This window comes from Anopheles moucheti, chromosome 2 (assembly GCF_943734755.1).
Source record: "Anopheles moucheti chromosome 2, idAnoMoucSN_F20_07, whole genome shotgun sequence".
Lineage (NCBI taxonomy): Eukaryota > Metazoa > Arthropoda > Insecta > Diptera > Culicidae > Anopheles > Anopheles moucheti.
This window is the reverse complement of record NC_069140.1, coordinates 18606655-18629188: the sequence shown is the minus strand read 5'-3', so window position 1 is coordinate 18629188 and position 22534 is coordinate 18606655. Positions and strand designations below refer to the sequence as shown.

Genomic DNA, 22534 nt, shown 5'->3' with positions numbered 1-22534 from the left:
ATCAGTTTTTTCCAGCTAGACACTACACCCCAGCATGGGGGATCGCTCGTCAACCGTGAATAAGGATACATCCGTTGAAGTGTGTTCCGTCTACCGTACTTTAGTCCACTTTGCACATGTTTTCCCGCTGTTTGATTTTCCAACGTATTCCTTCCGGGTACACCGAGACGCATAAACCTGTCCTCGAGCGTGTTGGATTTTCGGTAAATCCGATACTGTAGATTTACCATTTGTGAGTTTTATCGTTTTGTACCTTCGTTTTCCACGAGCGCCGTCTAAATTTTAATGCTCTCGTGCGGAAAGTGAGGTGGAAAACGAAATGCCAGGATGGAACATTTATCATGTTGTTTTGCCTAATCTTCATATTTTTTGCTCCTTTGCTCGTTGTCCTTGCTGGACCAATATGTTTGTTTGTTATTTTCCGGACCTGGATCCGATGGAGAGTTGTGATCGGACAGGTTTCACTAGCAAAAAAACAATTTTAAATCTCAAACCACCCAGAATATCATCTTGTGCGGGTGTGTAGTTATATTTGCATGACCTTTACAATTCCAACAAACGCGCCACAGTTGGGGCCGGAGACTTCGTGGGTAAAGTCACGGTCATAATAAAAATACACCTACCAACACCGGGTTTTGATTTTTGCGCATATGCTCGGTATGATTGGAAAAACCCTACCCGGCCTCCCCCCACACCGGTGAGTACCTTCGGGGCAATTCCATTTTGGGGCAAAAAACGGTAAACATTCGATCAAATTCCATACATAGTGGCTTTCCGTTTCCATACGATACTGTTGGTGTAGCTGTGAAGCAAAACAAAATGAAGCAGTATGCTATCGAGCATGATGTTGCGACTCATGTGTCTCGTTTACCTGCGTTTCGGTCTGGTACTGGTATTGGCTTCTTGCAGCATTTTCAACCCGAAAGCGTTGCAAACTATAATGTGACTCGCTTTTGACGCAGGATCCCATTTATTCCGGAGCAGCTTTCCCGTGCCTGGCAAAACGGTGTGTTTTGTACAGCAGGCAAATTAGCTCTCGGTGTCAGCAAACTACAGGGTTTTCGAGTTCAAGCTGTAAAATCCATTCAAATTCAGGATATTTTCCAAGTGAAACAAGAATGTGTTGTGGTAGATCCGGAATTCTTCTCACATTTTGGAACATTTGATGGTTAGCTCATTGAAGTCAAGTTTGAATAATTGACATATTGAACTAGAATTTGTTATTGTGGATCTCGAATCCTTCCACCTTTTATAATCGATTCCGTTCAAATTTTACTCAAGTTACTTCATCTGCATGCATCAAAGCTGAACTCATTTGAGGATGTTTGTGGAAGTTAAACTGGAATTTGCTATCGGGAATCCTTCCAACTTTCTGGACCATTCGAAGGTTGAAATCGGTTGCTTTGAAACCATTTCAGAATTCTTTTCAAGTTAACCTGGAATGTATTGTGCTTACTCTGGAATCCTTGCAACTTTCTGCCTTACCAAGTTACATATTTGCAAAGTTTTCATAATGTTAGTTGAGAAAACTTGGAACAAAAAGGAACTTGAACTCGACTTGAAGTCGAAAACCCTGTAAATGTTATATGTTCGCTGTGCTGCTAATGTGGTGTACATTATTCTTCATTTCATTATGTAGGCTTTTCCCTGGCTACTTTGTTTTCATTTAATTGGTTTTTTGAAGCAAAGCAGGCTGGATGTTCTTCCTGAATTAAATAGCATGATGTTTTTTTGAAATAAATTTGTAAAATAAATACCCCAGATTCCTGTGGGGGGAATGAAAGTGGGCGCCATCACAGGGAATCACCTCACCTAATACGAAGCCCAATATATGTACCCAGCTTTGCATTCGCCTATTGCCAGCTAGCTTAAAGCTTCGCTAGCATACGGCACGTGTACGCAAGGTCTTTGATGTTGTAGAATTGTGTGCAATTCTGTGATTTTTTCGATCATTCCAAGAATGTGTGCTTATATTGAAAGGCATTTGACGAGGTTTATAACTGCACTGGAGCAAAGTACCATGATGGTACCCTGTATTATGTGTGGAAAAATTGTGTAGAAAAGTTAAAATATGCCATTTGTTCGCTTTGCACCGAAGACTACGGTTTCTGAGAATTCTAATCAATTCACAACCTCTATTGGATGCCCAAATGCCGTACAGCCGTATTGGCGAAAGTTGAACTATATTGTCAATATGTTGTACCTCACATGTTTGGCAACTGCTCGTTGTTTGTCTTGTGAGAGCGTGTGGGCATATCAGCGCCACGACATCGCAATGCCCTGTAGCCATAAACATGATTCAAAACCACCAAGAACAATAAAGTTGCGCTATCTTATTTGATGACACGATGGGTAGAAGACGCTTTATGGCGAATGCGACAGTTTCGATCGATTCGGAGATCGCGACCGGCTGGGGATCGGTACCTTGGTAAGCCTTCGGTCACAATTTACACCTTTGCCAAAGGTGGGGAAGGAAGGATTTTATCCTCGAACCATTTCTTGCTAGTGCAATATGGCATCGTCTCGGATGGCTATGATTATCGGCTTTAGTGTCGATTCCTTGTTTTTGCCTGGTTTTGTTGCCTTTGCACCTTAGCACGTCTCCCTGCCCCAGAAAAAAAGGTTTAGGTCAGTGCTTGTTACGGTGTGCACGGGGAATGGTGTGCCCATATTTTACAGCTCTCTCGAAGCGCTTGCACGTAAATAAAATCACAAGTTTTACGAGCACCGTACGGTAACTTTCTATATTCGCGCGCTTCGCACCTCCCCATCACGTTGCGAGAAAAAAAAGCGTCTCCACCAAAGGCTTATTGCATTGGCATCCTTACGGACTCAGTGAAATGGGGACCTCCAAAACCCCGGCACGGGTTTAAGCATCCGGGAGTTTTCTTTGTGCACGGTGGGCGAGAAATCCCAACCCGTCACCCAAAAATCTACCGTGTTCTTCCCGGTTCGGTTTCACATTACCGTAGGCGCCTATCGTTTCGGGATATTCCTGGCTTCCCGGTTTTCGGAAAAACCCGGGGTTAAAATTCACAAACCCACACAAAACCGAAAATTGTAAAAAATAGACAAAAAAGTGATTCCAAAACAAAGAAGCGAGCAACGAGAAAAAGAAACGAACAATCTCAATTTACTCTGGATTGTTTGTTTTACGCTTTCGCACACGGAAGTGGCATACCCCGCCCAGGGTTATAACATGCCCGGAACGTTCGAAATGAGACGCCCGATCCTTAAAATCCTTATTTGTGCCCGCAAATGTGCGAACCGAAGCGTCGGTGCTATGGCGATAGACATTTGCTTTGTTTTAAGAACAAGCGCCCCAGCGCAATGGCAGTCGAACACTCGAAAGCAGGAAACGCAACGTTTTGTTGCTCCTTCTCTGCTCTTAAGGTTCCTTTTTTTTTTGGTTTCAGGTGTGTTGATTCAAAAATGTGTACAGGCGTGAACATTTCGAGTGGAAAGCGTCCGAAAACTAAGGATATGAAGAAGCAGCAGCAGAAGATGAAGAAAGCTTCTTCACACACGCAACAAGGAGAGGAAAAGTGTAGACCAAATGTGCAAAACGTGCTGGCGTGGATGTGATCACACGACAACGGAACAGAGACCTATTCGCAATCCGTTTCCGGTTGTGCGTTTCGTTTGGTTTCTCATCGTACGGGACGATTTTCACACACATGCGATGTGACCGTAACGTGGGAACGGAAAGTTTTGCCGTGAGTGGTACGGATGCGATACACATTCCATTCCCCCCGAGCAGCGGTGCTTCACAAACCGTGCTTGCGGGGGCCCCGAGTTCCTGATAGGTGAGTTTACAAAATGCAAAAGTTGTGGCTAAAATTTATCGATTCAAGTTAAAGCACCCGGCCAAAGTTTTCCTACCATCCGATCGCGGTGGCATCGCGGAGTGGCACGCGGTGAGTGACGGTGCGCTATTATTGGTGTTGAAATGGGTTCATTAACTTTGCAAATCATCATGACACACACGTTTCACGATTACGTGAAAGAAATGTTTTGTGTCCTGGGGAGTGGGACGGACCGTTGGATGTGAAGTGTGTGAGAATAAAGTTGTGGTTGTTTTTTGTTGTCTCTCTCGGTTCAGGGGATGGTTTTCCCATCCCTTTTTCGGACAAAAAAGGTGGAAGATAGTCGAGCACAATACGAAGTCAAGTGAGGCGAAGGTTATAATGCGTACTTCCCCCCCGGTATGGAACGGTACGGTCATGGAGGGCGTGACTCAAGAAGCATCCATTGATGGTGATTTCCTTCGGATTGCTACCGATCACGGTCATACGACTTGCTCTGGAAGTCAAAAAGTTTGCAAAAGGTTGGTTGAAGAAAGGTTGATTGAAACATTTCGTTAACCGTGCTGCGTAAACATCATCTGTCTCGTGAGCGAATTATGATGGTATTGTTAGGTTAGGAATTGTTTCGACACACACAATTTCCATCCCGCTTAAAGGTTAAATGGAACGCAACGCGTCCTGGTCACATTTAGCACCACCACCAGAGCAGTAAGTGGCATCATTGCATAAGCGAAAGGGGGCGAACAAAAAAAAAAGAATTCATCATGCATATTGCATCACGTGGTTCGAACGCACATAAATGCGCTCATTAAAGCTCATTTGAATTACTAATGTGTTCGATTTACATGTCAATCGTGGAATGATTATCAAAACCGCATGGGAACGCACACGGAGAACAAAAAAAAAATAAGGTCCATCCATAAATCTGTCGAATCGAAGTGGAAATGGTAATATGTTGGACAGTTCAGTTTTTAGAACAAAATAAAAATGCTCCAAATGAAAACCTAATTGCTTGTTGCGTCAGATGACGTTTAGCACTTTTAAAGCAGAATTGTTCCGATTGGCTTGAATTAAAATGTATTTTTGGAATGTTGTTGCTTTTCATCGAATGAATCAAGCATTGTAATTTATGAATTTCGACGAAACAGCATTAGAAAAAGTGACTCTAGAAACTAGAAATGTTGTTTTAAGGAGCTTTTTCGTCTCAATTGCCTCAAAATAGTTGCGTAATAAGGAACGTTATTTATCGTACGAAATCAATTTGAAAAACACAAAAGCCTTCCACGCTGTTTCGTCTCTCGCTCCATCCCTTACTTCCATTCGTCACGCTAGCACACCGATTGAGGCGATGAGCTATCTAGATAAGATGCTTCATACGGTTGCGAGCAGAAGCTCAGTTTTCTTCCCTTGATGCATGAATTGGCACAGTCACACTGTACGGTTGGCATTAGTGAAGGACCATTCGGTCCCATTTCGTTCAACCCTCCGGTCTCAGCAACCGGAGATGACGGTCTTAGGTAACTGGTTTTGCTAGATTCCGGCACACAAACACACACCTGTCTACGGTGAGCACTCAGCCGTTCAGTCTACGGCATCGGTGGCAAATGTTGGCAACTCGAAATCGATCATGAATTTAGCCCCCCGGGGGGGGTGGAATTTTCTTTTTTTTTGCAAATAGCGCATCCGTACCGAAGCGGAACGAGTGTGTTGTGTGCTTTGTGTGAAATGGGCAAGTTAAAAGGGGGGGAAAGGAAAAAAAAAACGAGGTCAAACCCGGTGCCGTGAAACTATGATCTTGCTCCCCGGGAATGAGCAGGGTGGATGGTTGCTACTTGTGTATCCGCTTGCAAATGGGTAAAGGCATTCCCAGCGCAGCGAATCGCTTGTTGGAACCCGGTTGGAACCCCCGGGTCAATGACAAAGGTGCAAAGTGTAGGTGCGCCACAAAGGTCCCACAGTCCCATTTCGATATTGGAGGCGAAATGTTGACTCGGGTGGTGGTTAGACGACCGGTCGACGCGAAGGACCCGGTTCGTGCTGGTTGGGGAACCAGAGTTCGACAAGCACACCGTTGCCGGAGGATTCCAATCCATGCATGCTGCAATATCTACAGCAACGGGGGGGGGGGGGGGGGGGGGGGGGGGAAACCCTAGGGCGATCTCTCGTGACTCTCGGGCACTTTGGCCAGGTGGCTACACCGACCGTGTTGTAGCAATGATACCATTAAACTGTATTTTGTTACCCCTTCACTTCCGTGAACGTCTTCGAGTCGTTCTTCATCTTGGCCATGATCGCTTCTTACGTGACTGTTTGTTAGACTTTCGGCAGGGCGCAGGGTGCACGTACTGTGTGCGTATGTGTCTGCCTGTCCTCCGGGTGTTTCCTTGAAATTGAATTGTCTAGTCTATCTATAATATCGAAATCAATTTCCGTCTTACGAAGGCAAGCGAGTAACAATCCCGTGCCGGTGTGGGAATTTCTCCCCGCCTCGCTACACCATGCGTGCAGCAGTTGTGGGGTGAAATTTTTGCTTTCCGAGCACTTTTCACCGGGGTCGGGTCGGGGAATTTGTCCGAATGGGTGGCAGCGTAAGGAAAGAGAAAAAGTCTTGTTTCTTCACATCATCCCCAGCCCCAAAAAGAGCTTTCACAGTTGAACGTTAAAGCACAACAGAGATGACGTATCGCGATCCATCTGTTCTCGCGCGATGTGAGATGCCGGTGTGCTAGAGCCAGGGGAATTGAGACTCACTTTTAGGCCAGTGACAGATGTAATAGGTTTGAACGAAGAACGTATTTGTTTTGGAGTTTGTTTTGCGGGCCAAGCGGCCGGAGTATATCTAAACAATAATTTATTTTCGGTTTATTATTTACTCGCCTGTGAAGAGTGTTCTGAGTAATGGAATGCCAAGAAGGAATCTAAAATGTAGATGAATTTTAGACTAAAATAATGCCTTCCGAATTTTGCTTATGTATGCATGCGTATGTTAAAGACCTTTGGGATTTTTCGAAGTTTTAGACGATCAGGCTTTGTAATCTCCTAATATCTGTCGAGTAAGATCATTTTATCTATTTCCTCATCTTTATCTACTTTTGCGTCTTGGGACAACTTTTAACAATAACAGAACTGAGCTCTTTTTTCTCGTAATTACTACAATGTTTCTAATAATATAATGGTGCGGCTCTCCACTCCCAAGTGTACCGGGTGAGTCTGGTTTCCAATTAAATGAAATATTGTTTTCCAATACAAATGGTCGATTGATTGCCACCCGATGGTACTGATTGTTCGACGATGGACCATGATGAACCAGAAGTTCTGATTCGAAGGCTACGCATTGCCAGCTCCCTCTCCATCACCATCCGCCGAGTACCATTGCACCATTGTAACAGGAATGAAGTATTTCAACGGAAATCGAGCTACACCAGAGGCAGTGGGGACACGGATGTAATAAGGGAAAAATGAACCCGGCCGCGTTGTAGCACAATCCGGTCGCAAAGTGACAAAGTGAAACCGGTAGAAACGATTCGTCACGATGAAACGATTTTGGACCAACGGCAGCGTGGAATGAAAACTGTTGGCGCAGAAAATTCGTCTCTCATTAGGGTGGGCGATTTAATGATGGTTTCTTCGAGGGATCCCATCTTCCCGCTAACGTTCGGTCGGAAAAACCAGCAACGGTAGCAAATCGACAATGCTACTTCTTTCTTTTTAAAGCCTTTCCATTAGACGGTCGCGTAGTTTGTCAAACGGGGGTTTGTATTTTTCTTCTTGACTCTCATCTGCGCCTTTCCACTCATCGTGCCAGGGGAAATGCACCACTGCTGCTTGCAGAGGCTCGTGGGCGATGAAATGATTACTGGCCTGTGTTAGGTTTCAAGTTTGCTGACGGACCACAGTTACCGAATGTACTGCTGGGTGACTCTTTCGTTGTTTTCCCTTTTGCCCTGATCATTCGTGCTCGTGGTGAAAACAGTGTCCTTCGCCTGCTGTTAAGGAAAATGTTTGGTTTTCTTTTTGAAACTTTGGTGGCTTGGAGGAGAATTGTCGCTTTCGTCTGGTTGCGTTGGGGTATCATTTCTCTTTGCACCGTGAAGCAATGCTTTATCGTTTATTTTCGCTAATTTCTTCCTAATTACTTCATCGCCGGCAAGGGTAAATAATTGAAAATTATTCCGCAACTCAAGCGTGGCAACTCGTTATCGGTCTATGTAGTCGATTCTGTGGGTTCTGTGGGCTGGTAAGATGGCTGACAATCAACTGCGCTTGGTTGGTGGCTGCAGGTGACTGGAAAAACCCAGCTGCCACTGGTTGTCGACAACCGATGCCGATGGCGACGACCAAGTTTTGATGAAAAGTGGTGGTTTGGGAAAAATAATTTCACTTTCCGGTACGGCTTTTGTTTTGCCTCTCTAACGCAAACCGCAACCGCAAAAGCTGTTCCGAAAATATTTCATTTTTTAAAACGTTTCTGGCTCAGGTGTGAAAGCTACACCAAGGGACAGATGTTGGTCAATTTGCACCTTGCTGTCTCGAATTGTACAGTGTGTGTGAGAGTCGAACACAAAAAAAAACACACACACACACACGAATACCAAGCTCCCAAAATAGCGTCACTTCTTATACGAAACGGTACGAACGAGGATTATTAGGGTAGTACAGACGGTGAAGGACTTTGAACAGATTTTATCTTTTAATTAGATTCATCTAAAATTTATCCTCTCCCGCTCACAGTTGCGCTGCTAACCCCGGCCTCGGTGTTTGTTCGTTCGACTAATTCGATTTCAATTACAGTTCTAGTGACCAGTAGCAGGGGTTTCGCCTGCTCGCCGAACATTGACCATGCCTTTGTGAGCTGTATCGGCGCCTAGGCACACGCCGTAATGTGGCGTGTCCATGTTGACCCCCTTCACAGCGTTTATGGTGCAAATTAATTGAATTTGTAAGAAGGCGCACGGGCACGGTGGTAAAATCTAGGAGCGTTTTTAATTGGAAATACGTGTGTGGACTGTGGCTGTCGAAATGTATTTTTGAGCTGTAATTGGAACGTTTTTGGTACGGCGTTAGGAATGATTATGGCGCCCAGAGAGATCTGGTTTTTATAGCGTGGGTTATTTTTTGGTGTTTGCGGAATTTCGTTGGCTTAAAATCAGAAGGCATTTGATCTTTCATTGTTGATTTTTACTTTGTTTTGTGTTTTTTTTTGACTGATTAAACGATTACTAGTGTTAAGATTTAGCGGTTGGACAGAAATGGAGACGCCCAGTACTTTGTACAAAAGCTCACAGTTATGAGTGCAATGTTCAATTTTATTGAGCATGCACTCTTAATATATACCAAAAAAGTGTATTACGTCTATTTAATGTGTTGTTGAATGAGTTCGATTGAAACTTCGACTGATAAAATCGTAGTCTAAAATTGTAGTCGGCTGATTACTGTTTTGATGGAGACGCCTGGTTAAATCTTTAACCTTAACCGTTTTTGCATTAAATGTCTAAAGCATAGCTTTTTAATAAGAAGAAAGAGGATAGAAATATCTGAAAAAAGAAACACATAAGCCAGCGAATAGGGATATTTCGTTTTGATTTAAATTTATGCTGTGTTTTTGTATGTCTTCCACACAACAAACTGATGTTTCTTACATATTGTTGCTGGTGTTAGGGCTTCATCGGATTCAAATAACAATTGAAAGACATTTCGGCAAGTTTAATTCTTTCTTCGACTCACATTGTCACCAATACAATAGTAGAAGCTGTTTAATACGCTTAACTGTACTGGAGCGCTACGGATGGGAAGGTGCCCGTTTGTATCCGTTTGTGCGTAAACTGTTCAACCGAACCAATGGCAATGGTTCACATAGAAGTGCTTCCTTTTGTGTGAACGAACTCAATTACTGCACATGTTTGGTGCGTGTTTCAAGCATAATTCCTTCCTTTCATTCCAATGACTCACAATGAAACAAATGGAGAGACACACGCGTGCACACACAATAAGACGATTAGCCGATGGCGTGTGTACTGAGAGCGCAACAGCTGAAATTGGTCGTCATTGGTATTCTTTTAATTGGAAGCGAACAGTCTTTGGGGTGGAAAATGTGCAAGGGAAAACGAGTCACTGGTCAAATTAATAATGGACCCCAAACAAAAATAAAGTTGTTCTTTTCATAAAAGGTAAACAAACCAAAGAAAGAAATCGTGGAAAATTAAACATTTGTGTGCTTTTTTTTGGCTTAATTCCTTTCTCGAAGAAGGTACAGCATGTGTCTTAATATAATTTTACTATTGCGAACTAGTAGATTAGTTATACATCTTCCATATTGTTATTGTGTGTGTGCAAAGAAAACTAAAGGTTTAATAAAAACTTGACATAAGATTAAGTTTTACGAAGCAAACATTTTACAGAACCAAGTATGAGGGGGGAGTGATATTAACTTATAAATGATATAGATAAACGATTAGCGAGGAAAATGATGATGAGATGATAAGCAGTTGGTGCAACCAGCAGAACGAAATGTTGCTGCCATCATACTGTGATGCTTGTGTCCGTACGGGTGCATCACTATCCGGAATGTTAAGCCGTTCTCAAGTGTTTGTGATCGATCGCCTGAGACGTCATTGGCACTGGCCATCCAATCGATCCCTACTTATTCGCCGTTGACGCGTGTTGATGATTTTAGAATGCAAAACAACATGAAGATACTGCGCTTTAGGACATTTACTGCGGGGTAATGGAGAAGGACAGGAGAGAAGGACTCGAGGCCACCCTAATAACCGTGTAAGCCCACACCAGCCAAGCAGTGAATTGTTTCCCGTGAATTAATGTACATGCGTGTGAGGATTTGGGTTTTGTTTGGTATGCGCTCCCTCCTCGGACCCATTTTTATCTGAACCGATTATCTACACATATCTTAATGTACTCAATAAATCTTGCCTGCCTTGCTTTGCCTGCTTTTTATGGCTCCCCCAACGAGTGTATGTAAATATTACATCGCATCTGTGGTTCTTCTGTTTGCTGTGTACGCTTCCTACTCAACTGCTTTGCCGTGTTTGTGTATGGTTTTGTTTCGCTACTACTCTGTCCCACTTTCAAGATTATCCTTCAAACTTATTCCTCTGCGCTCAAGCTGTCCACTTGCACGACGAATCCTCTGTGAATCCTCATCCCGTTTTCAGCTCTGACCCCGGGTCTGTTTGTGCCATTGCAAACATCGATGGAACAACACATTTACCACAGGCTACCACAGCCACCAGCTGGGGGGCTCAGTGTCCCATAGGGAACATGTAGAACGATTCGTGCCACGGTGCGATCCGGAGGACTTATCCAGAAGCGACCACTTGGTGTGGTCGTAACAATGTACAAAGAAGCGTGGGTTGCTTTTCCTCTGCTGCAGCACCAATTGTTGCATCAATGCACCAGCGAAATGGACCAGCGCATGTTTTCCATTGTGCTGCCACTAGTCATATTGTGATTGTGCCAGTAAACGGAGATCCCGTTTGATCGTTGGCGTCATCGTTGGACACACAGCTTTGGTCACCCAGTACGCCTTTAAATGTATTCGTCCCACGTCTTTGGGCATCGTTTTCGGCCATTCGTTCATTCCCTCCCCTCCCCCCCCCCCCCCCCCCCATCCCCCTACCCTAATGCTTGGTAGTATCTGTCATTTCCTGGTTCTGCAACTAACTGGCCCTGCTGCTACCGTGCCCATTGCCACTATTATTTACCGGCGACTGTTGCTGATGTTTCTGAGTGTGTTTTTTAGTGTAGTGTGGTTGCTGCTGTGTTGCCGGTGGTGTGGTCAGTGGCGTCTGGGGTGGATGGTGGTGCTGGTGGTAGTGTGATTTATTTGCATTATTATTCGCCTGATAGCGTCTGGCGATCGTGGGCGATGGTGCCGGCGATGTTTGTTTGCCATTTTGCACACTTTGCTGTTGTTTGGCAACATTACCACCACCACCACCACCACTACCATTTGATGCCCCGATCGGCAGATGTCCGCCGAGGGGCAGAGGGGGAAGGGGAGGCGGCGACGGAGAGGTGGGAGAACTTTCGCGCGAATCGGACACGGTCGAGCCGGTGGCGGAGCGATGAAAGGAAGGATGGGCCGGTGCGGTGGACAGCATGTGTGCGGGCAGTGTGGCGGTGTTGGTGTTGGTGGGTGTGGGCAGAAGCAACATTTGTGATTGTGATTTGCTTTTCGTGTGCTTGGTGGCTGGTTTCGGGTCGCCGTAGTTGGGAGATTCGAACAGCTCGCAGCTCAGCTTGCGACCGGACTTGGCCGACTTGACGCCGTGATCCACGGTACCGGGCGGACTTCCGGCACCGTGGTGCCCCGGTGCGGTGGTGGTGGCGCTGGGTGTGGCCGAACTAGCGGCAGCACCGTTCGCGGACGGGCCACCGGGTCGTTCGTAGTCGTTGCGCTTCGTATGCGACGAAGCTTTCGACCGACCCTTCGAATGGTTGTTGCCGGCGCCACTGCCGATGCCATTCGCTTGGTTGTGGTGGTTAGTGTTGTTGGGGTTATTGTTGTTGTTGTTGCTGTTGTACATGTACTGGTGATGGTGGTGAGGTGGGTGATGGTGGCCAGATTTGCCCGAATAGTGATAGGTGGCATAGTGATTGTGTTGCTGTTGCTGTTGTTTGTGTGCTTTTTTGTGTTCGCTATCGTAGCTGTGTTCGAGGCTGTGGCTTTGGCAGTCGTGCCGCGGGTGATAGTAGTAAATGTCGTGATGGGTGTCACCGTCACCGATACCACTACCACTAGCGCGACTGCCGGCACCGCCAGATGCCGTTGCGGCCGGGGACAACACCGGGGACACGGGCAGGTCGCGCTCCCGCTATGCTACGTGATTGCCGAATGTCCGCAGAACGGGCATCGTCTATAATTGGGCGATAAGAGAGAGAGATAGAGAGAGAGATAGAGAGAGAGAGAGGGAGAGAGAGAAAGAGAAAGGAAGAGAAAGCGGAGGAGAGAACAGGACAAAAGGGGGGTGGAGGAGAGGGTATAAGAAGTACACCATAAACACCAAGAAGCGTTAGAGAAAGGGCAAAAAGAGAGAGAGAGAGAGAGAGAGAGAGAGAGAGAGAGAAAGAAAAAGAGAAAAGAGATTTTTGTGTATTAAAAATACGGCACTGTGTGTGTGTGTGCGTCTGTATACGGAACTGACGGCAAACGGTGGAAACAATGGCAAAAGTTTGCTGCAGATAGTGTATGTGTGTGTGTATGTGTGAATGTGTTGGGTGACGGGTGTCGAAAAAGGCGGTGGTTTGAAAATGAAAGCTTTAGTTTGCCGGGCTCGAAACCGGAACCAGCTCGTACAACGATAATATGACAGCAAATGAGAAGAGAGAGAGAGAGCGAGAGTAATAGGAAAAAAAAATGTTTGTTGATTAAAAATACAAGAACAAAGGTGTTTGTTTTGTTTGTTTCTTGTTCGTTGTTGCAATACCACTACTGAGTCCCTTGGTGGGGGGCTCTCCTACTGCAACGGATCGTTCTTAAATCAGCGTGTTGTTGGTGGCAGTGTTGGATGTACAACAATGGATGAAATATTTGGCATAATTGTAAAACTACCGGCTTGTACGTAGACAGCGGTAGCTACACACCAACGAAAGTACGGTACACACACACACACACAGAGAGAAGCGTAAAATTGGATAAAAATGTACACATACAACACACTGACTACGGTTCGAATGGGCTTGTGTAGTTACAGACATGTCGGAAATATTTTGTAAACGTTGCTATACGTTGTTTCCTTTTTGTTGAGTCCCTGGTCCTGAATGTCCTTTTTGATCCCGACGTGTATGCAGTTTGCTTCATTCATATTATTTTGAATGGATTCTATCATGAAGATGTGTGTGTGTTTTTTTTTTTATTATCGCATTACATTATGTTAAAAAAGGCCGTAATTTCATACTGCTTTTGTTCGTTTTAATGTTTCATGTTGATCTTTGGAGGGCTTCGAAAATGGCATCGAAATGCAACAAATTGCATACAGCTGTTTGATAAACGAATTTGTTTATAGAATCGTCGTTTGAAAAAATGTATAAGTTGGGCTAGTATGTTTGCTATTGTCTCACCAATGTACTCGGTCTTACTAGGTTCAAGAATACGTAACGAATGTGAAAATGTCTAGTAAGAATGTATGAAAAGGCATGTAATAAGAACGTAGTAAAAGGCAAGCACAAACAGCATTAATATTGTTCTGAAACAAGAAAACGTTAAACAGGCATGTACCAACTAGTGCATTAGCTTTCGCTTTAACAAAGGAAACAAGCAGAATAACAAGGAACAGTATTATGACATGGTGCGGAAAGGAAGTACAAAGCGAAGAGAGAATAGGAAGAGCAAAATGTAATACACACGTTACACACATGTAACACGAAAACGTGATCGCGAACGAGCGTACGATAACGATTATTTACTATCACGGCACATGTCGCACTCATGTCATGCCGATTGCCGAACACTTATTGCGTAAGTATGCACACGCTGTTTGGTCCTAATGGTTATCAAATTTCAACCGATTCGTTCCACGCCGTTCTTCTCATCTCATCATCCACGGCAGTAAAATGGTTGCATGCATGGCATCATAACGACATCACAAAGCTACTCCGATCGGTTAGCAAACGGGCAATAGGCAAAGTGTCTAGGTGGGATGGGGACCGGAATGGTAGTAGTGGAAGGGACCGTGAATTCGTAACGGAGTCAACTATCTTGAATGTTTTGTGTCGCACCGTGTGCTTCGTCGCGTCACAGGTCCCGGAAGTGAATCTACATCAAGCATTGTGGACCGGTTTGCTACACTAGTGTGCACTGATCGTTCATGATCGATTTTGGAACGGTTTACGATTATTGCAGTCAGTCAATATTCTGTTTCTTTTTTGGTGGTGGTGATGGAGGCGGGGGGGGGGGGGGGGGGGTTGTTGCAGGCAACATGGCCAATACATTCACTGTGATTCGTGCCCTTGTTGGATAGTCGTGACGAAAGGGTTTTTTTGTCAGCAGATTGAAGGAAAGACATGGAACAGTTCGTTAGCGGATACATGTGTGACAATTGTCTTCTTGTGTACTACACTACGTTTCAAATTTATAGCCTCATTCATTTTAATTTTAACCTGAAATCGAGATTTTTACCTCAATTACTTTACAGTTTTGTGAATTTAATAAATCTGCTAATAATGCTACTAGCCTAGAAATAATATTTAGAATCAAAATACTAAATCGATTTTGCATTCTAAACTGAACCCTACACTTATATTTTTAATCTAGCAATTCAATGCACCACGCATACTTCGTCAAGTGTCTATCGGCATCTTACAAATTCGTTTGAATGCTTAGAGATGTCGTACAGAGTATAGAGGTAGTAGAATAAACAGGTCCTTGAAGTTGAATTCGGGCATGGTCATACTTTCGCATAGAACCCACAGACAATGAGAATTTTCGCACGAAAAGTATGGGTCAACTATAGCACCGTACTTTCGTATCAACCCATCTCAATTTTTCCATTTTATTCTCCTTAGTTCCTGTAGATGTCCTAAAAGGGGGTTTCAAGTTGGGTCGTCCGGTGTCATTCTAATGACGTGACGAGTCTACCGCAGCATAGTGAGTCTAATTCATTGTGCTATATCCACTTAACTACTCGATATTTTGGGGCCAAGATTCTAGACATGAAATTTGTATTATCAAATTATCAAAAAGTGTGTTTAATAAACTAAGGATATTGGATGAAATATCCCGTTTTCATCAATTCATGCTCTATTAGCCTACAAACTTGAATGAGACTATCATTTTGGAATGAAGTGTATGTTGGTTGACGTACACATAGGGCATCATTACTATCATCATCATCGTTATGATGATTGTCCGCTAGGACATAGTCATCGTCAACTCGACGATGGTCCGCAAGATGCTTATGCTTTTCAGAAACGTCTCGTACGTGCATAAGAATTACGCTCAATTTGCGAATAGCTGGAATTGAGGGAAAGTCGATCGTTCGCAGACCGATAAGTTTGTGGGTGTGCGAATGGAGAGCTTTGCTGCACGTACGGAAACATTCTCGTTTCACGCAGTACGCAGAAAACCGAACTGTATGATTTCTTTTCCTTTATGCGAAAACGATTTCAACGAGTCTGTCGATGTTGTCGTGGCACTCAACGCTTCGATCAGAATCGGTTCGAATGTTTTTGCGCTCAATTGCATGATTCGCGCTGTTCGCTGAAGAATGTTCCGGAGTGTGTGTATGTGTTTGAGAGAGAGAGAGAGAAGAAAAAAAAAGATAACTAGGAAACAATATTCTTCTGCACGGGAAGGGGGGGGACGTACGGTTTTGGGGCAGAAACACATCAACACACGCACGTCTGCAAGCAAAAAGCGCAACATCTGGTAACTTGCTTAGCAATTTCGCTTTCAGCAATCGCTTCCACCGGTAGCATGTACGTTGGCAGGATGCTTTTAAGAATATTGACTTCCGCTTCGAATGTACGGGGAAGGTAATGCGAGATGCGGAGCACTGCTGAGGAAAACTTGAGATCTACCAAAAGTTGCCCCTTCTTTAGCACACACCCACTCGCCATTCTATTCATGCAAACGTACACAACTCAATTTGCGGAGGGCACGGTTGTACATATTTTTCAATTGCCATTTTGATCGTTTACGGTTAAGTTTCTGTCGTTTCTCGCCAGCATCGAGGTGTTTTGGGGGGAGAGTGTACGTAGAGTTGCATTTTTTCACGTCTCACACTGTGGGAGAAAAACTTTTGCTTCATTTATCCATTTCGCTACAGAAATTTAGCAGAAAGTTCCTTTTACATTTGAGAGAAAAAAGAAATAGTCATCGTATAGGTGGCCTTTTTTCTGATAGGGATTTTTATTGCTTTTCCTGCTACGACGCGTTTTTCGTGTATCATAAAATCATTCCTTCTTTTTTCTCTCCTGTCCCCTGAAGGGACCGGACTTTTCAGCGTGCTAACACTCGCCGTTATGCCACGCGCCTATCATAACGCGCACGGGTGAAGGGCGAATTAAACCAGATGACGAAAGTTTGCACGCCGAAAGCGTCCGGTCGGAGATCGATAGATGTTTATGATTATTGGGGCGGAAATTATATTCTGCTCTCATTTACCACGCTTCTGCCACTGCACACCTGGGCTAACTGCGGCTACAAGCATCAAAACGTGATGGAAAAGCAGAACAGTACTTTTTATCGATTTGGAACCATGCGTAGCCGGGCGCTCGGGGTACGCATTATTAAAAGCATCAATTTTATTGCCCATGAGTTTCACTCGGCCACTTCCGGTCCGCAAATGGAAATGGCGATTGGTCAATTTAGTGTAACGGCTTTCGCCATTTGCAGCTGCTGTGTCACCGGGCGAACAGATTTGTAAGCCGTAAAAGCGTGGTTAGAGTTGAATATAAATCCTTAAGCACGATTTAAACATTTAGTTGATATAATTGGTGAACGAATGGATTGCAAAGGCTTTTCTAATTGAATGAGACGGGTAAGAGTCTTTGATCTAATGCAAGTGGTCAAATGGTTTGATCTAATGGTGCTGTATGGGTACAAGCTTCTTTAAAGGATGCAGCACAGTGGGATAGCTGGCGGACATTTGGAAAATAGAACGAGTGGATATGTAAGCTAACTTATATTCTTCTTGGAGCAACGATCTACTAGGCCATGCTTGCTAGCTTGCTACGACTAATGCAAAATTTTTCTTCTGCACGTCAAGTTACTCAATTTAAAAGAAATGTGTTGAAAGAGACATTTCTTCATACATTTTTTAATAAATATTTAAATAGCTGATTCTCTCTTCTGGTAAATTGTTGAAGTTAGTAATCGGTTTTAAGAAGAAATATTTTCTTTTATTCATGTTGATTATTTCATCCGAGGAACTACAGAACCAAATGTTGCATTAGCTATAATGGTTTTATGAAAATGTAATGCAAATACATCCGACATTTGAATATATTTCACAACCTTAATGATAATTTCACTTATTGGCTCTGCACTGTCCCACCATGCACCGTGGGGGAGTTTTAATGTCTTGTGTGTTTGTGTGTGTGTGTTTTAAGCACTAAGCTTATAAACGTAAAATGATTTATGTGCAGACCCTAATGATCTCCGTTTAACAAGCTACGAAGAGATGAGAATAAATTAGATGTTAATCTTATGTATACATACGCCAAGGATAAGCAATACACAAAAAAGGTGCCGTTAATAAGAAACTGGCTGCCTTATTTGCAATAGCTTAAATGCTTAACAAAACATTCAGCGAAAAGGCCTCCTGTGTTGCCGTGTTTTTTTTTTTTCAATGCACATGGATAAGTGCGTTCCAAGGATTTTAAAATACAGTCTTCCCTGCCTACGCAGTAAGTCAGACTCTTGAAAAAGATAATGCGAAAATAATTACTTAATTTGAAGGAGCGACCCCTAACGCTTACAAATTATAGCAAAACAAAAGAGCACAAGCTAACCGTGTGCGGCAAATACGATTATGGTTTATCTGGTACCCTCTCGTCAAGAACTCGTGGCAAATATTTGCTTCCGTTTGTCGCCCAAATCTTAATGGCGCAACAGCACGGGCAAGCTCGCGATAGGCGCTACAAACATTTCGTTTTTATTTAAATCCCTCCATTCGAAGCCCGCGCATTGCGCGAGCACAATAACGTGGTCTTGCAAAGCATCATGTTGATCGAAAGGCATGAAAAATGATTATAAATGTACTGTATGTACGTAAGTACCGTAACCGCATACAACCCACGCTACCCACGCGGTTGAAGGCTTATGGAAGGTTTGTCGTTTTGAGTTTTTTGGCAAGTGAAAGCCGAACGGTTGCGGACTGTTGTTTGTGCAAAATTGTTTCTTTTTGCCTGTAGCTTGTGTTACTCCAAGTGGAACAGAAGTGCATGTTAGTGGTAGGCCATACAATTTATTTTGTATCTTCTATTTTCTTGAACTCAGTGGAATACCAGTACATGGTACCAGCTAAGACCCAATTCCTACCGAAACCGCTCCGGAGAGCCCCCCAGTAGGTGCAGGAGGACCAGCGCAACACTAGCACACATTAAAACAAACGTTAGTGTGAGTGTACGAATAGCAAACAAAACGTAAAGATGCCAACGTTTCCCGTGACAAAAACCACGTACTCCAATTGTAGTGACAATTGCCTTAAAATGGGAGTGTTTTTACATTCTAGGAGTAATGTGTGTTTTTGAAGGCCATTCATCGTTTGACGTAAAAAATTGTAAAGATGTTGCAGTCGTGGGTAGGATCCTTTATGCAGATTACTGTAACCATCACTCCGACATCTCTTCTTTCAGCATCGTTCAGCATGATTCACTATCGTGTTTCTAATACTACTTTCGTTTGCTGTTAAGAGTTTGTTTTCGTCTAGACTTTGGTCTCATCTTCGTGGAGCTGACAATAAAAAAACGTAACAAGGCAAGAACTATTGGTATTTGTTTGAATTTAAAAACAACTCTATTGCAGATAACATTAATTACACAAAATAGTAGAACGTTGAATGAAGGTGATAAACAGGTGCATACGTAGAAAAGTGCAGCGTACAAAGTGCATGTGAGCGTGATTGAAAATGCAGAGTGAAAAGGCATACGGATGGTTAAGAAAGGTAGAAAGGCTTGTAGGAATAGGCAGCAGTGTTTATGCAGGAAAATGTAGGGTTTTTACTAAGAAATATTACGATCATCAGCGTCAACGGCATCCAGAACATCGCTATGTTTAACTCGACAAAAATGTTTCCTATATTTCTAGAGAGGCATTGCAGTACGTCTAGCGTTGCATTCCGTTAACAATTGTTTCGTGTGTGGGTGTGAGTTTGGTTATGTTCCAGTGTGTGTTTGTGTGGGATCATTATAATGCTTAGCATAATTCCATTTTCGTGTTGTCAAGTTGCGTTAATGGCCATTTTCATTGCTCCGTCAAGTATGTACCACTTATGGACCGAATTCCCTGTACTAAGTTACAAATGCATATGCTACGATGAGGGATGGTAATTGTGATGGATGAAAGTGAGCATAAAACAGGTAAGTGTGGTGAAACGTAACTCATACATGTGAAAGTCATCTAGGTTCCAAAATCGATACCAAACCAAAATAAGAAAATACAACGACAAGATGCAAAGTGTTGGTAGATTGATATTAAATAGATATATGTATATGTATAGCAAATTGGACAAAATGCTCGAACAAACAGAAAAAAGCCAAAAATGCGCACACTAGTATCGGATAAAAAACATATTAAACAATACCTTCAGCATCACTCATCATGACCGTTAGCCAAAATTGTGGGGGAAATAGAAAAAGGAAACAGAACTGATCAAAACTCATACGGAACGGAACTGGGTAAGGTGGACCATAACCGAAAGTATGCAATATGCAGAAGATTTCTTTTTTTTTCTCGAGTATGTGAAAATATATTGATATATGTATATATTTGCGTGAGGCAAGCTAGCAAAATGACATTCATCATGTATCACAGAACTTTTTCGTGTCAAAATGCCACAATAACCAAACCAATCATTGCGCGGATACACAATCAAACCGATCAACAAAACACAGGACAAAAACAAAACACTATCAAACACATTTCCATTTGTTATTTTTTGTACCAATCTTTTGAAAATGCTTTTGCACACAGTCCTATAATGAAAATCAAACCGTTCATTGCTTGTTTGTGAAAAAAAACGTTCTAAAGAAGAAAGTAAATCAACAAAACAAACGTTCCAATGTTACATACCCGTATCAGACAAACACAAACCAAAACGGAATAATCATTGATACTGAAAGATGGTGCAAAATAGTGCAGTCAACCATATACAGACACAGAACAAGTCGATCATATATCCGTTCACAATGCGTACCGGAATAGGTGTGTAGTAAGTAGAGTTAAAAAGGGAGATTCAATTTTGGGCGCAGCCACCGGCATTACTCTGCTAAAAACGGTTCTATTCAACATCATAACGAAACATCGTTCCAGTAACGATCAAAACGAAAGACGAACAACGCAAAAGACGATTTGCATACAGATGTGAACATAACAACAGGAACAAGACAGAACTCAGCAACCGAGCAGCGTTTATTACCATCATCCATCACCAGCAATAATTATTTGTGTACGATCAATCATTCAATCAAAACCAATAGCAACAAGTGTGTGTGTGTGTGTGTGTGGGTTTGTGTGTGAGTGTGTTTCAGTGTGTATATCATCAGCATCATTGTCCTTTCATCCATCACGAGCCTGGTGGAGCTTCTTGCAAAACCGAAACACAACGCCTAAAATCAACGACACTCAGTATTATAAATACGCCATTCGCAACTAATTAATTCAAACAAAAACGGAAAAGTCGAAATATAAAAGAAAACATACATAACATATTGAAACTGATAAACGAAACGTGGGTATAATCGAACACAAGAGCATACCATCGCAACCTGATAAAACAGAACATAGAGAGAGATTGAGAGAAAAAGAAAAACGTACGCACAAAGAGAGATGCATATGAAAGAAATGAGAAGAGCTAAAACCCATTCGAGCAAAACTGTTCGCGGGTACGCTAGATCGTAAACGTAAAAGGCAGCCCAGATAAGGAGTAAAGGAAAAGAACAAAACACAGTCCACGAACAGTAATGTGTGAAACAGAAACACATGTTGTGGAGCAGACACAGGAAACAAAAGAACGAAAGGGCAACATTCTAACACGGGGGTAGCAGTTGAACGTGAGATGGAAAGGATAATATTCGAGAACAAAAAAGGAAAAACACAATACACTGTATAATACAGATATGGATGAAATTATACACAGACAGTAAACTAGTAATAGGGATCAGAGATCGAGAGCGAGAGAGAGTGAGCGAGAGAAAGAGATCAACAGACAGCTCCATATCATGTGAAGAAAATGAAATGAGACAACGTAAGGAGAAAGAAAGGAACTAAATTACTATCAGTAAATCAATCAATCAATCAATCAATCAAGTCAGAATATCAGAACAAACGAATGCTCGGCAGCTGGATGCGATTTTTGTCATACAACATATGTATATGTGTGTTTGTGATTGTTTGTGTGTGTATTTAAGTGTTTATATATAGATAGAGAGAATCAAACCCAGAACAATCCATTCACATGAACAAATATGTATATATATATATGTATATAAGGAAAGTATTTATATAGTCACAATCGTATAAAAGGAAAAGGAAGAGAAACTCTTGAATCAAAAGGCCATTCTAATACAGTTCGCACTCATTCGGTCGCAGTCTTTAATTACCCAACTATATAATATATATATATGTATATATTTTTTTTACGTGCGTGTATATATAGATGTATAAATTTTTCATACTTTTCATACTCAAGTAAATTCTTTAGTTTTTTTTTAGTTCGTTTTGTATTTTGTAGTTTGTAGTGAGTATTTTTGTTGTTGTTCGTTTTTTTTGCTTCTTCGTTCAGTTGTCTGCTAGGAATTGGGTTGTTGTGTTATGTCCTTTGTTTGCTCTACTTTGTTTTGTTTTTTTACGTTTGCATTCCTTGCTGATAGGGGGTGCCGCATAGGTATATAGAGTTCGATGCATTCGGAGTTTAAAGGGGTAGCATTCCAGTGTGTTGTGTAGTGTGTAGTGCACTGGGCATGGGTGGTATTGGTATGTGAAATGTTACCGCTGAGCAAATAGCTGTACGTTTCCGGTGTTTTGTTCTGTTGGCAGCATTGTATAGCAA

The 22534-nt window shown here is 42.8% G+C and overlaps 2 protein-coding genes across 2 annotated transcripts in view; both read right to left on the bottom strand.

The window, feature by feature from the left end:
- LOC128299244 (uncharacterized) overlaps positions 1-22534 on the bottom strand; it is a 95380-nt gene that overhangs the window by 2968 nt on the left and 69878 nt on the right. The gene's annotated exons all lie outside the window — the stretch shown is intronic.
- LOC128297101 (ankyrin repeat-containing protein kinase A-like) lies at positions 11480-12349 on the bottom strand. Its single transcript, XM_053032664.1, has one exon. It carries the CDS (start codon positions 12347-12349, stop codon positions 11480-11482), a length of 870 nt encoding a protein of 289 aa, XP_052888624.1.

Excerpts from the sequence above, each read along its gene's own strand:
- LOC128297101 (XM_053032664.1), bottom strand. The coding sequence starts at position 12,349 with ATGTACAACAGCAACAACAACAACAATAACCCCAACAACACTAACCAC.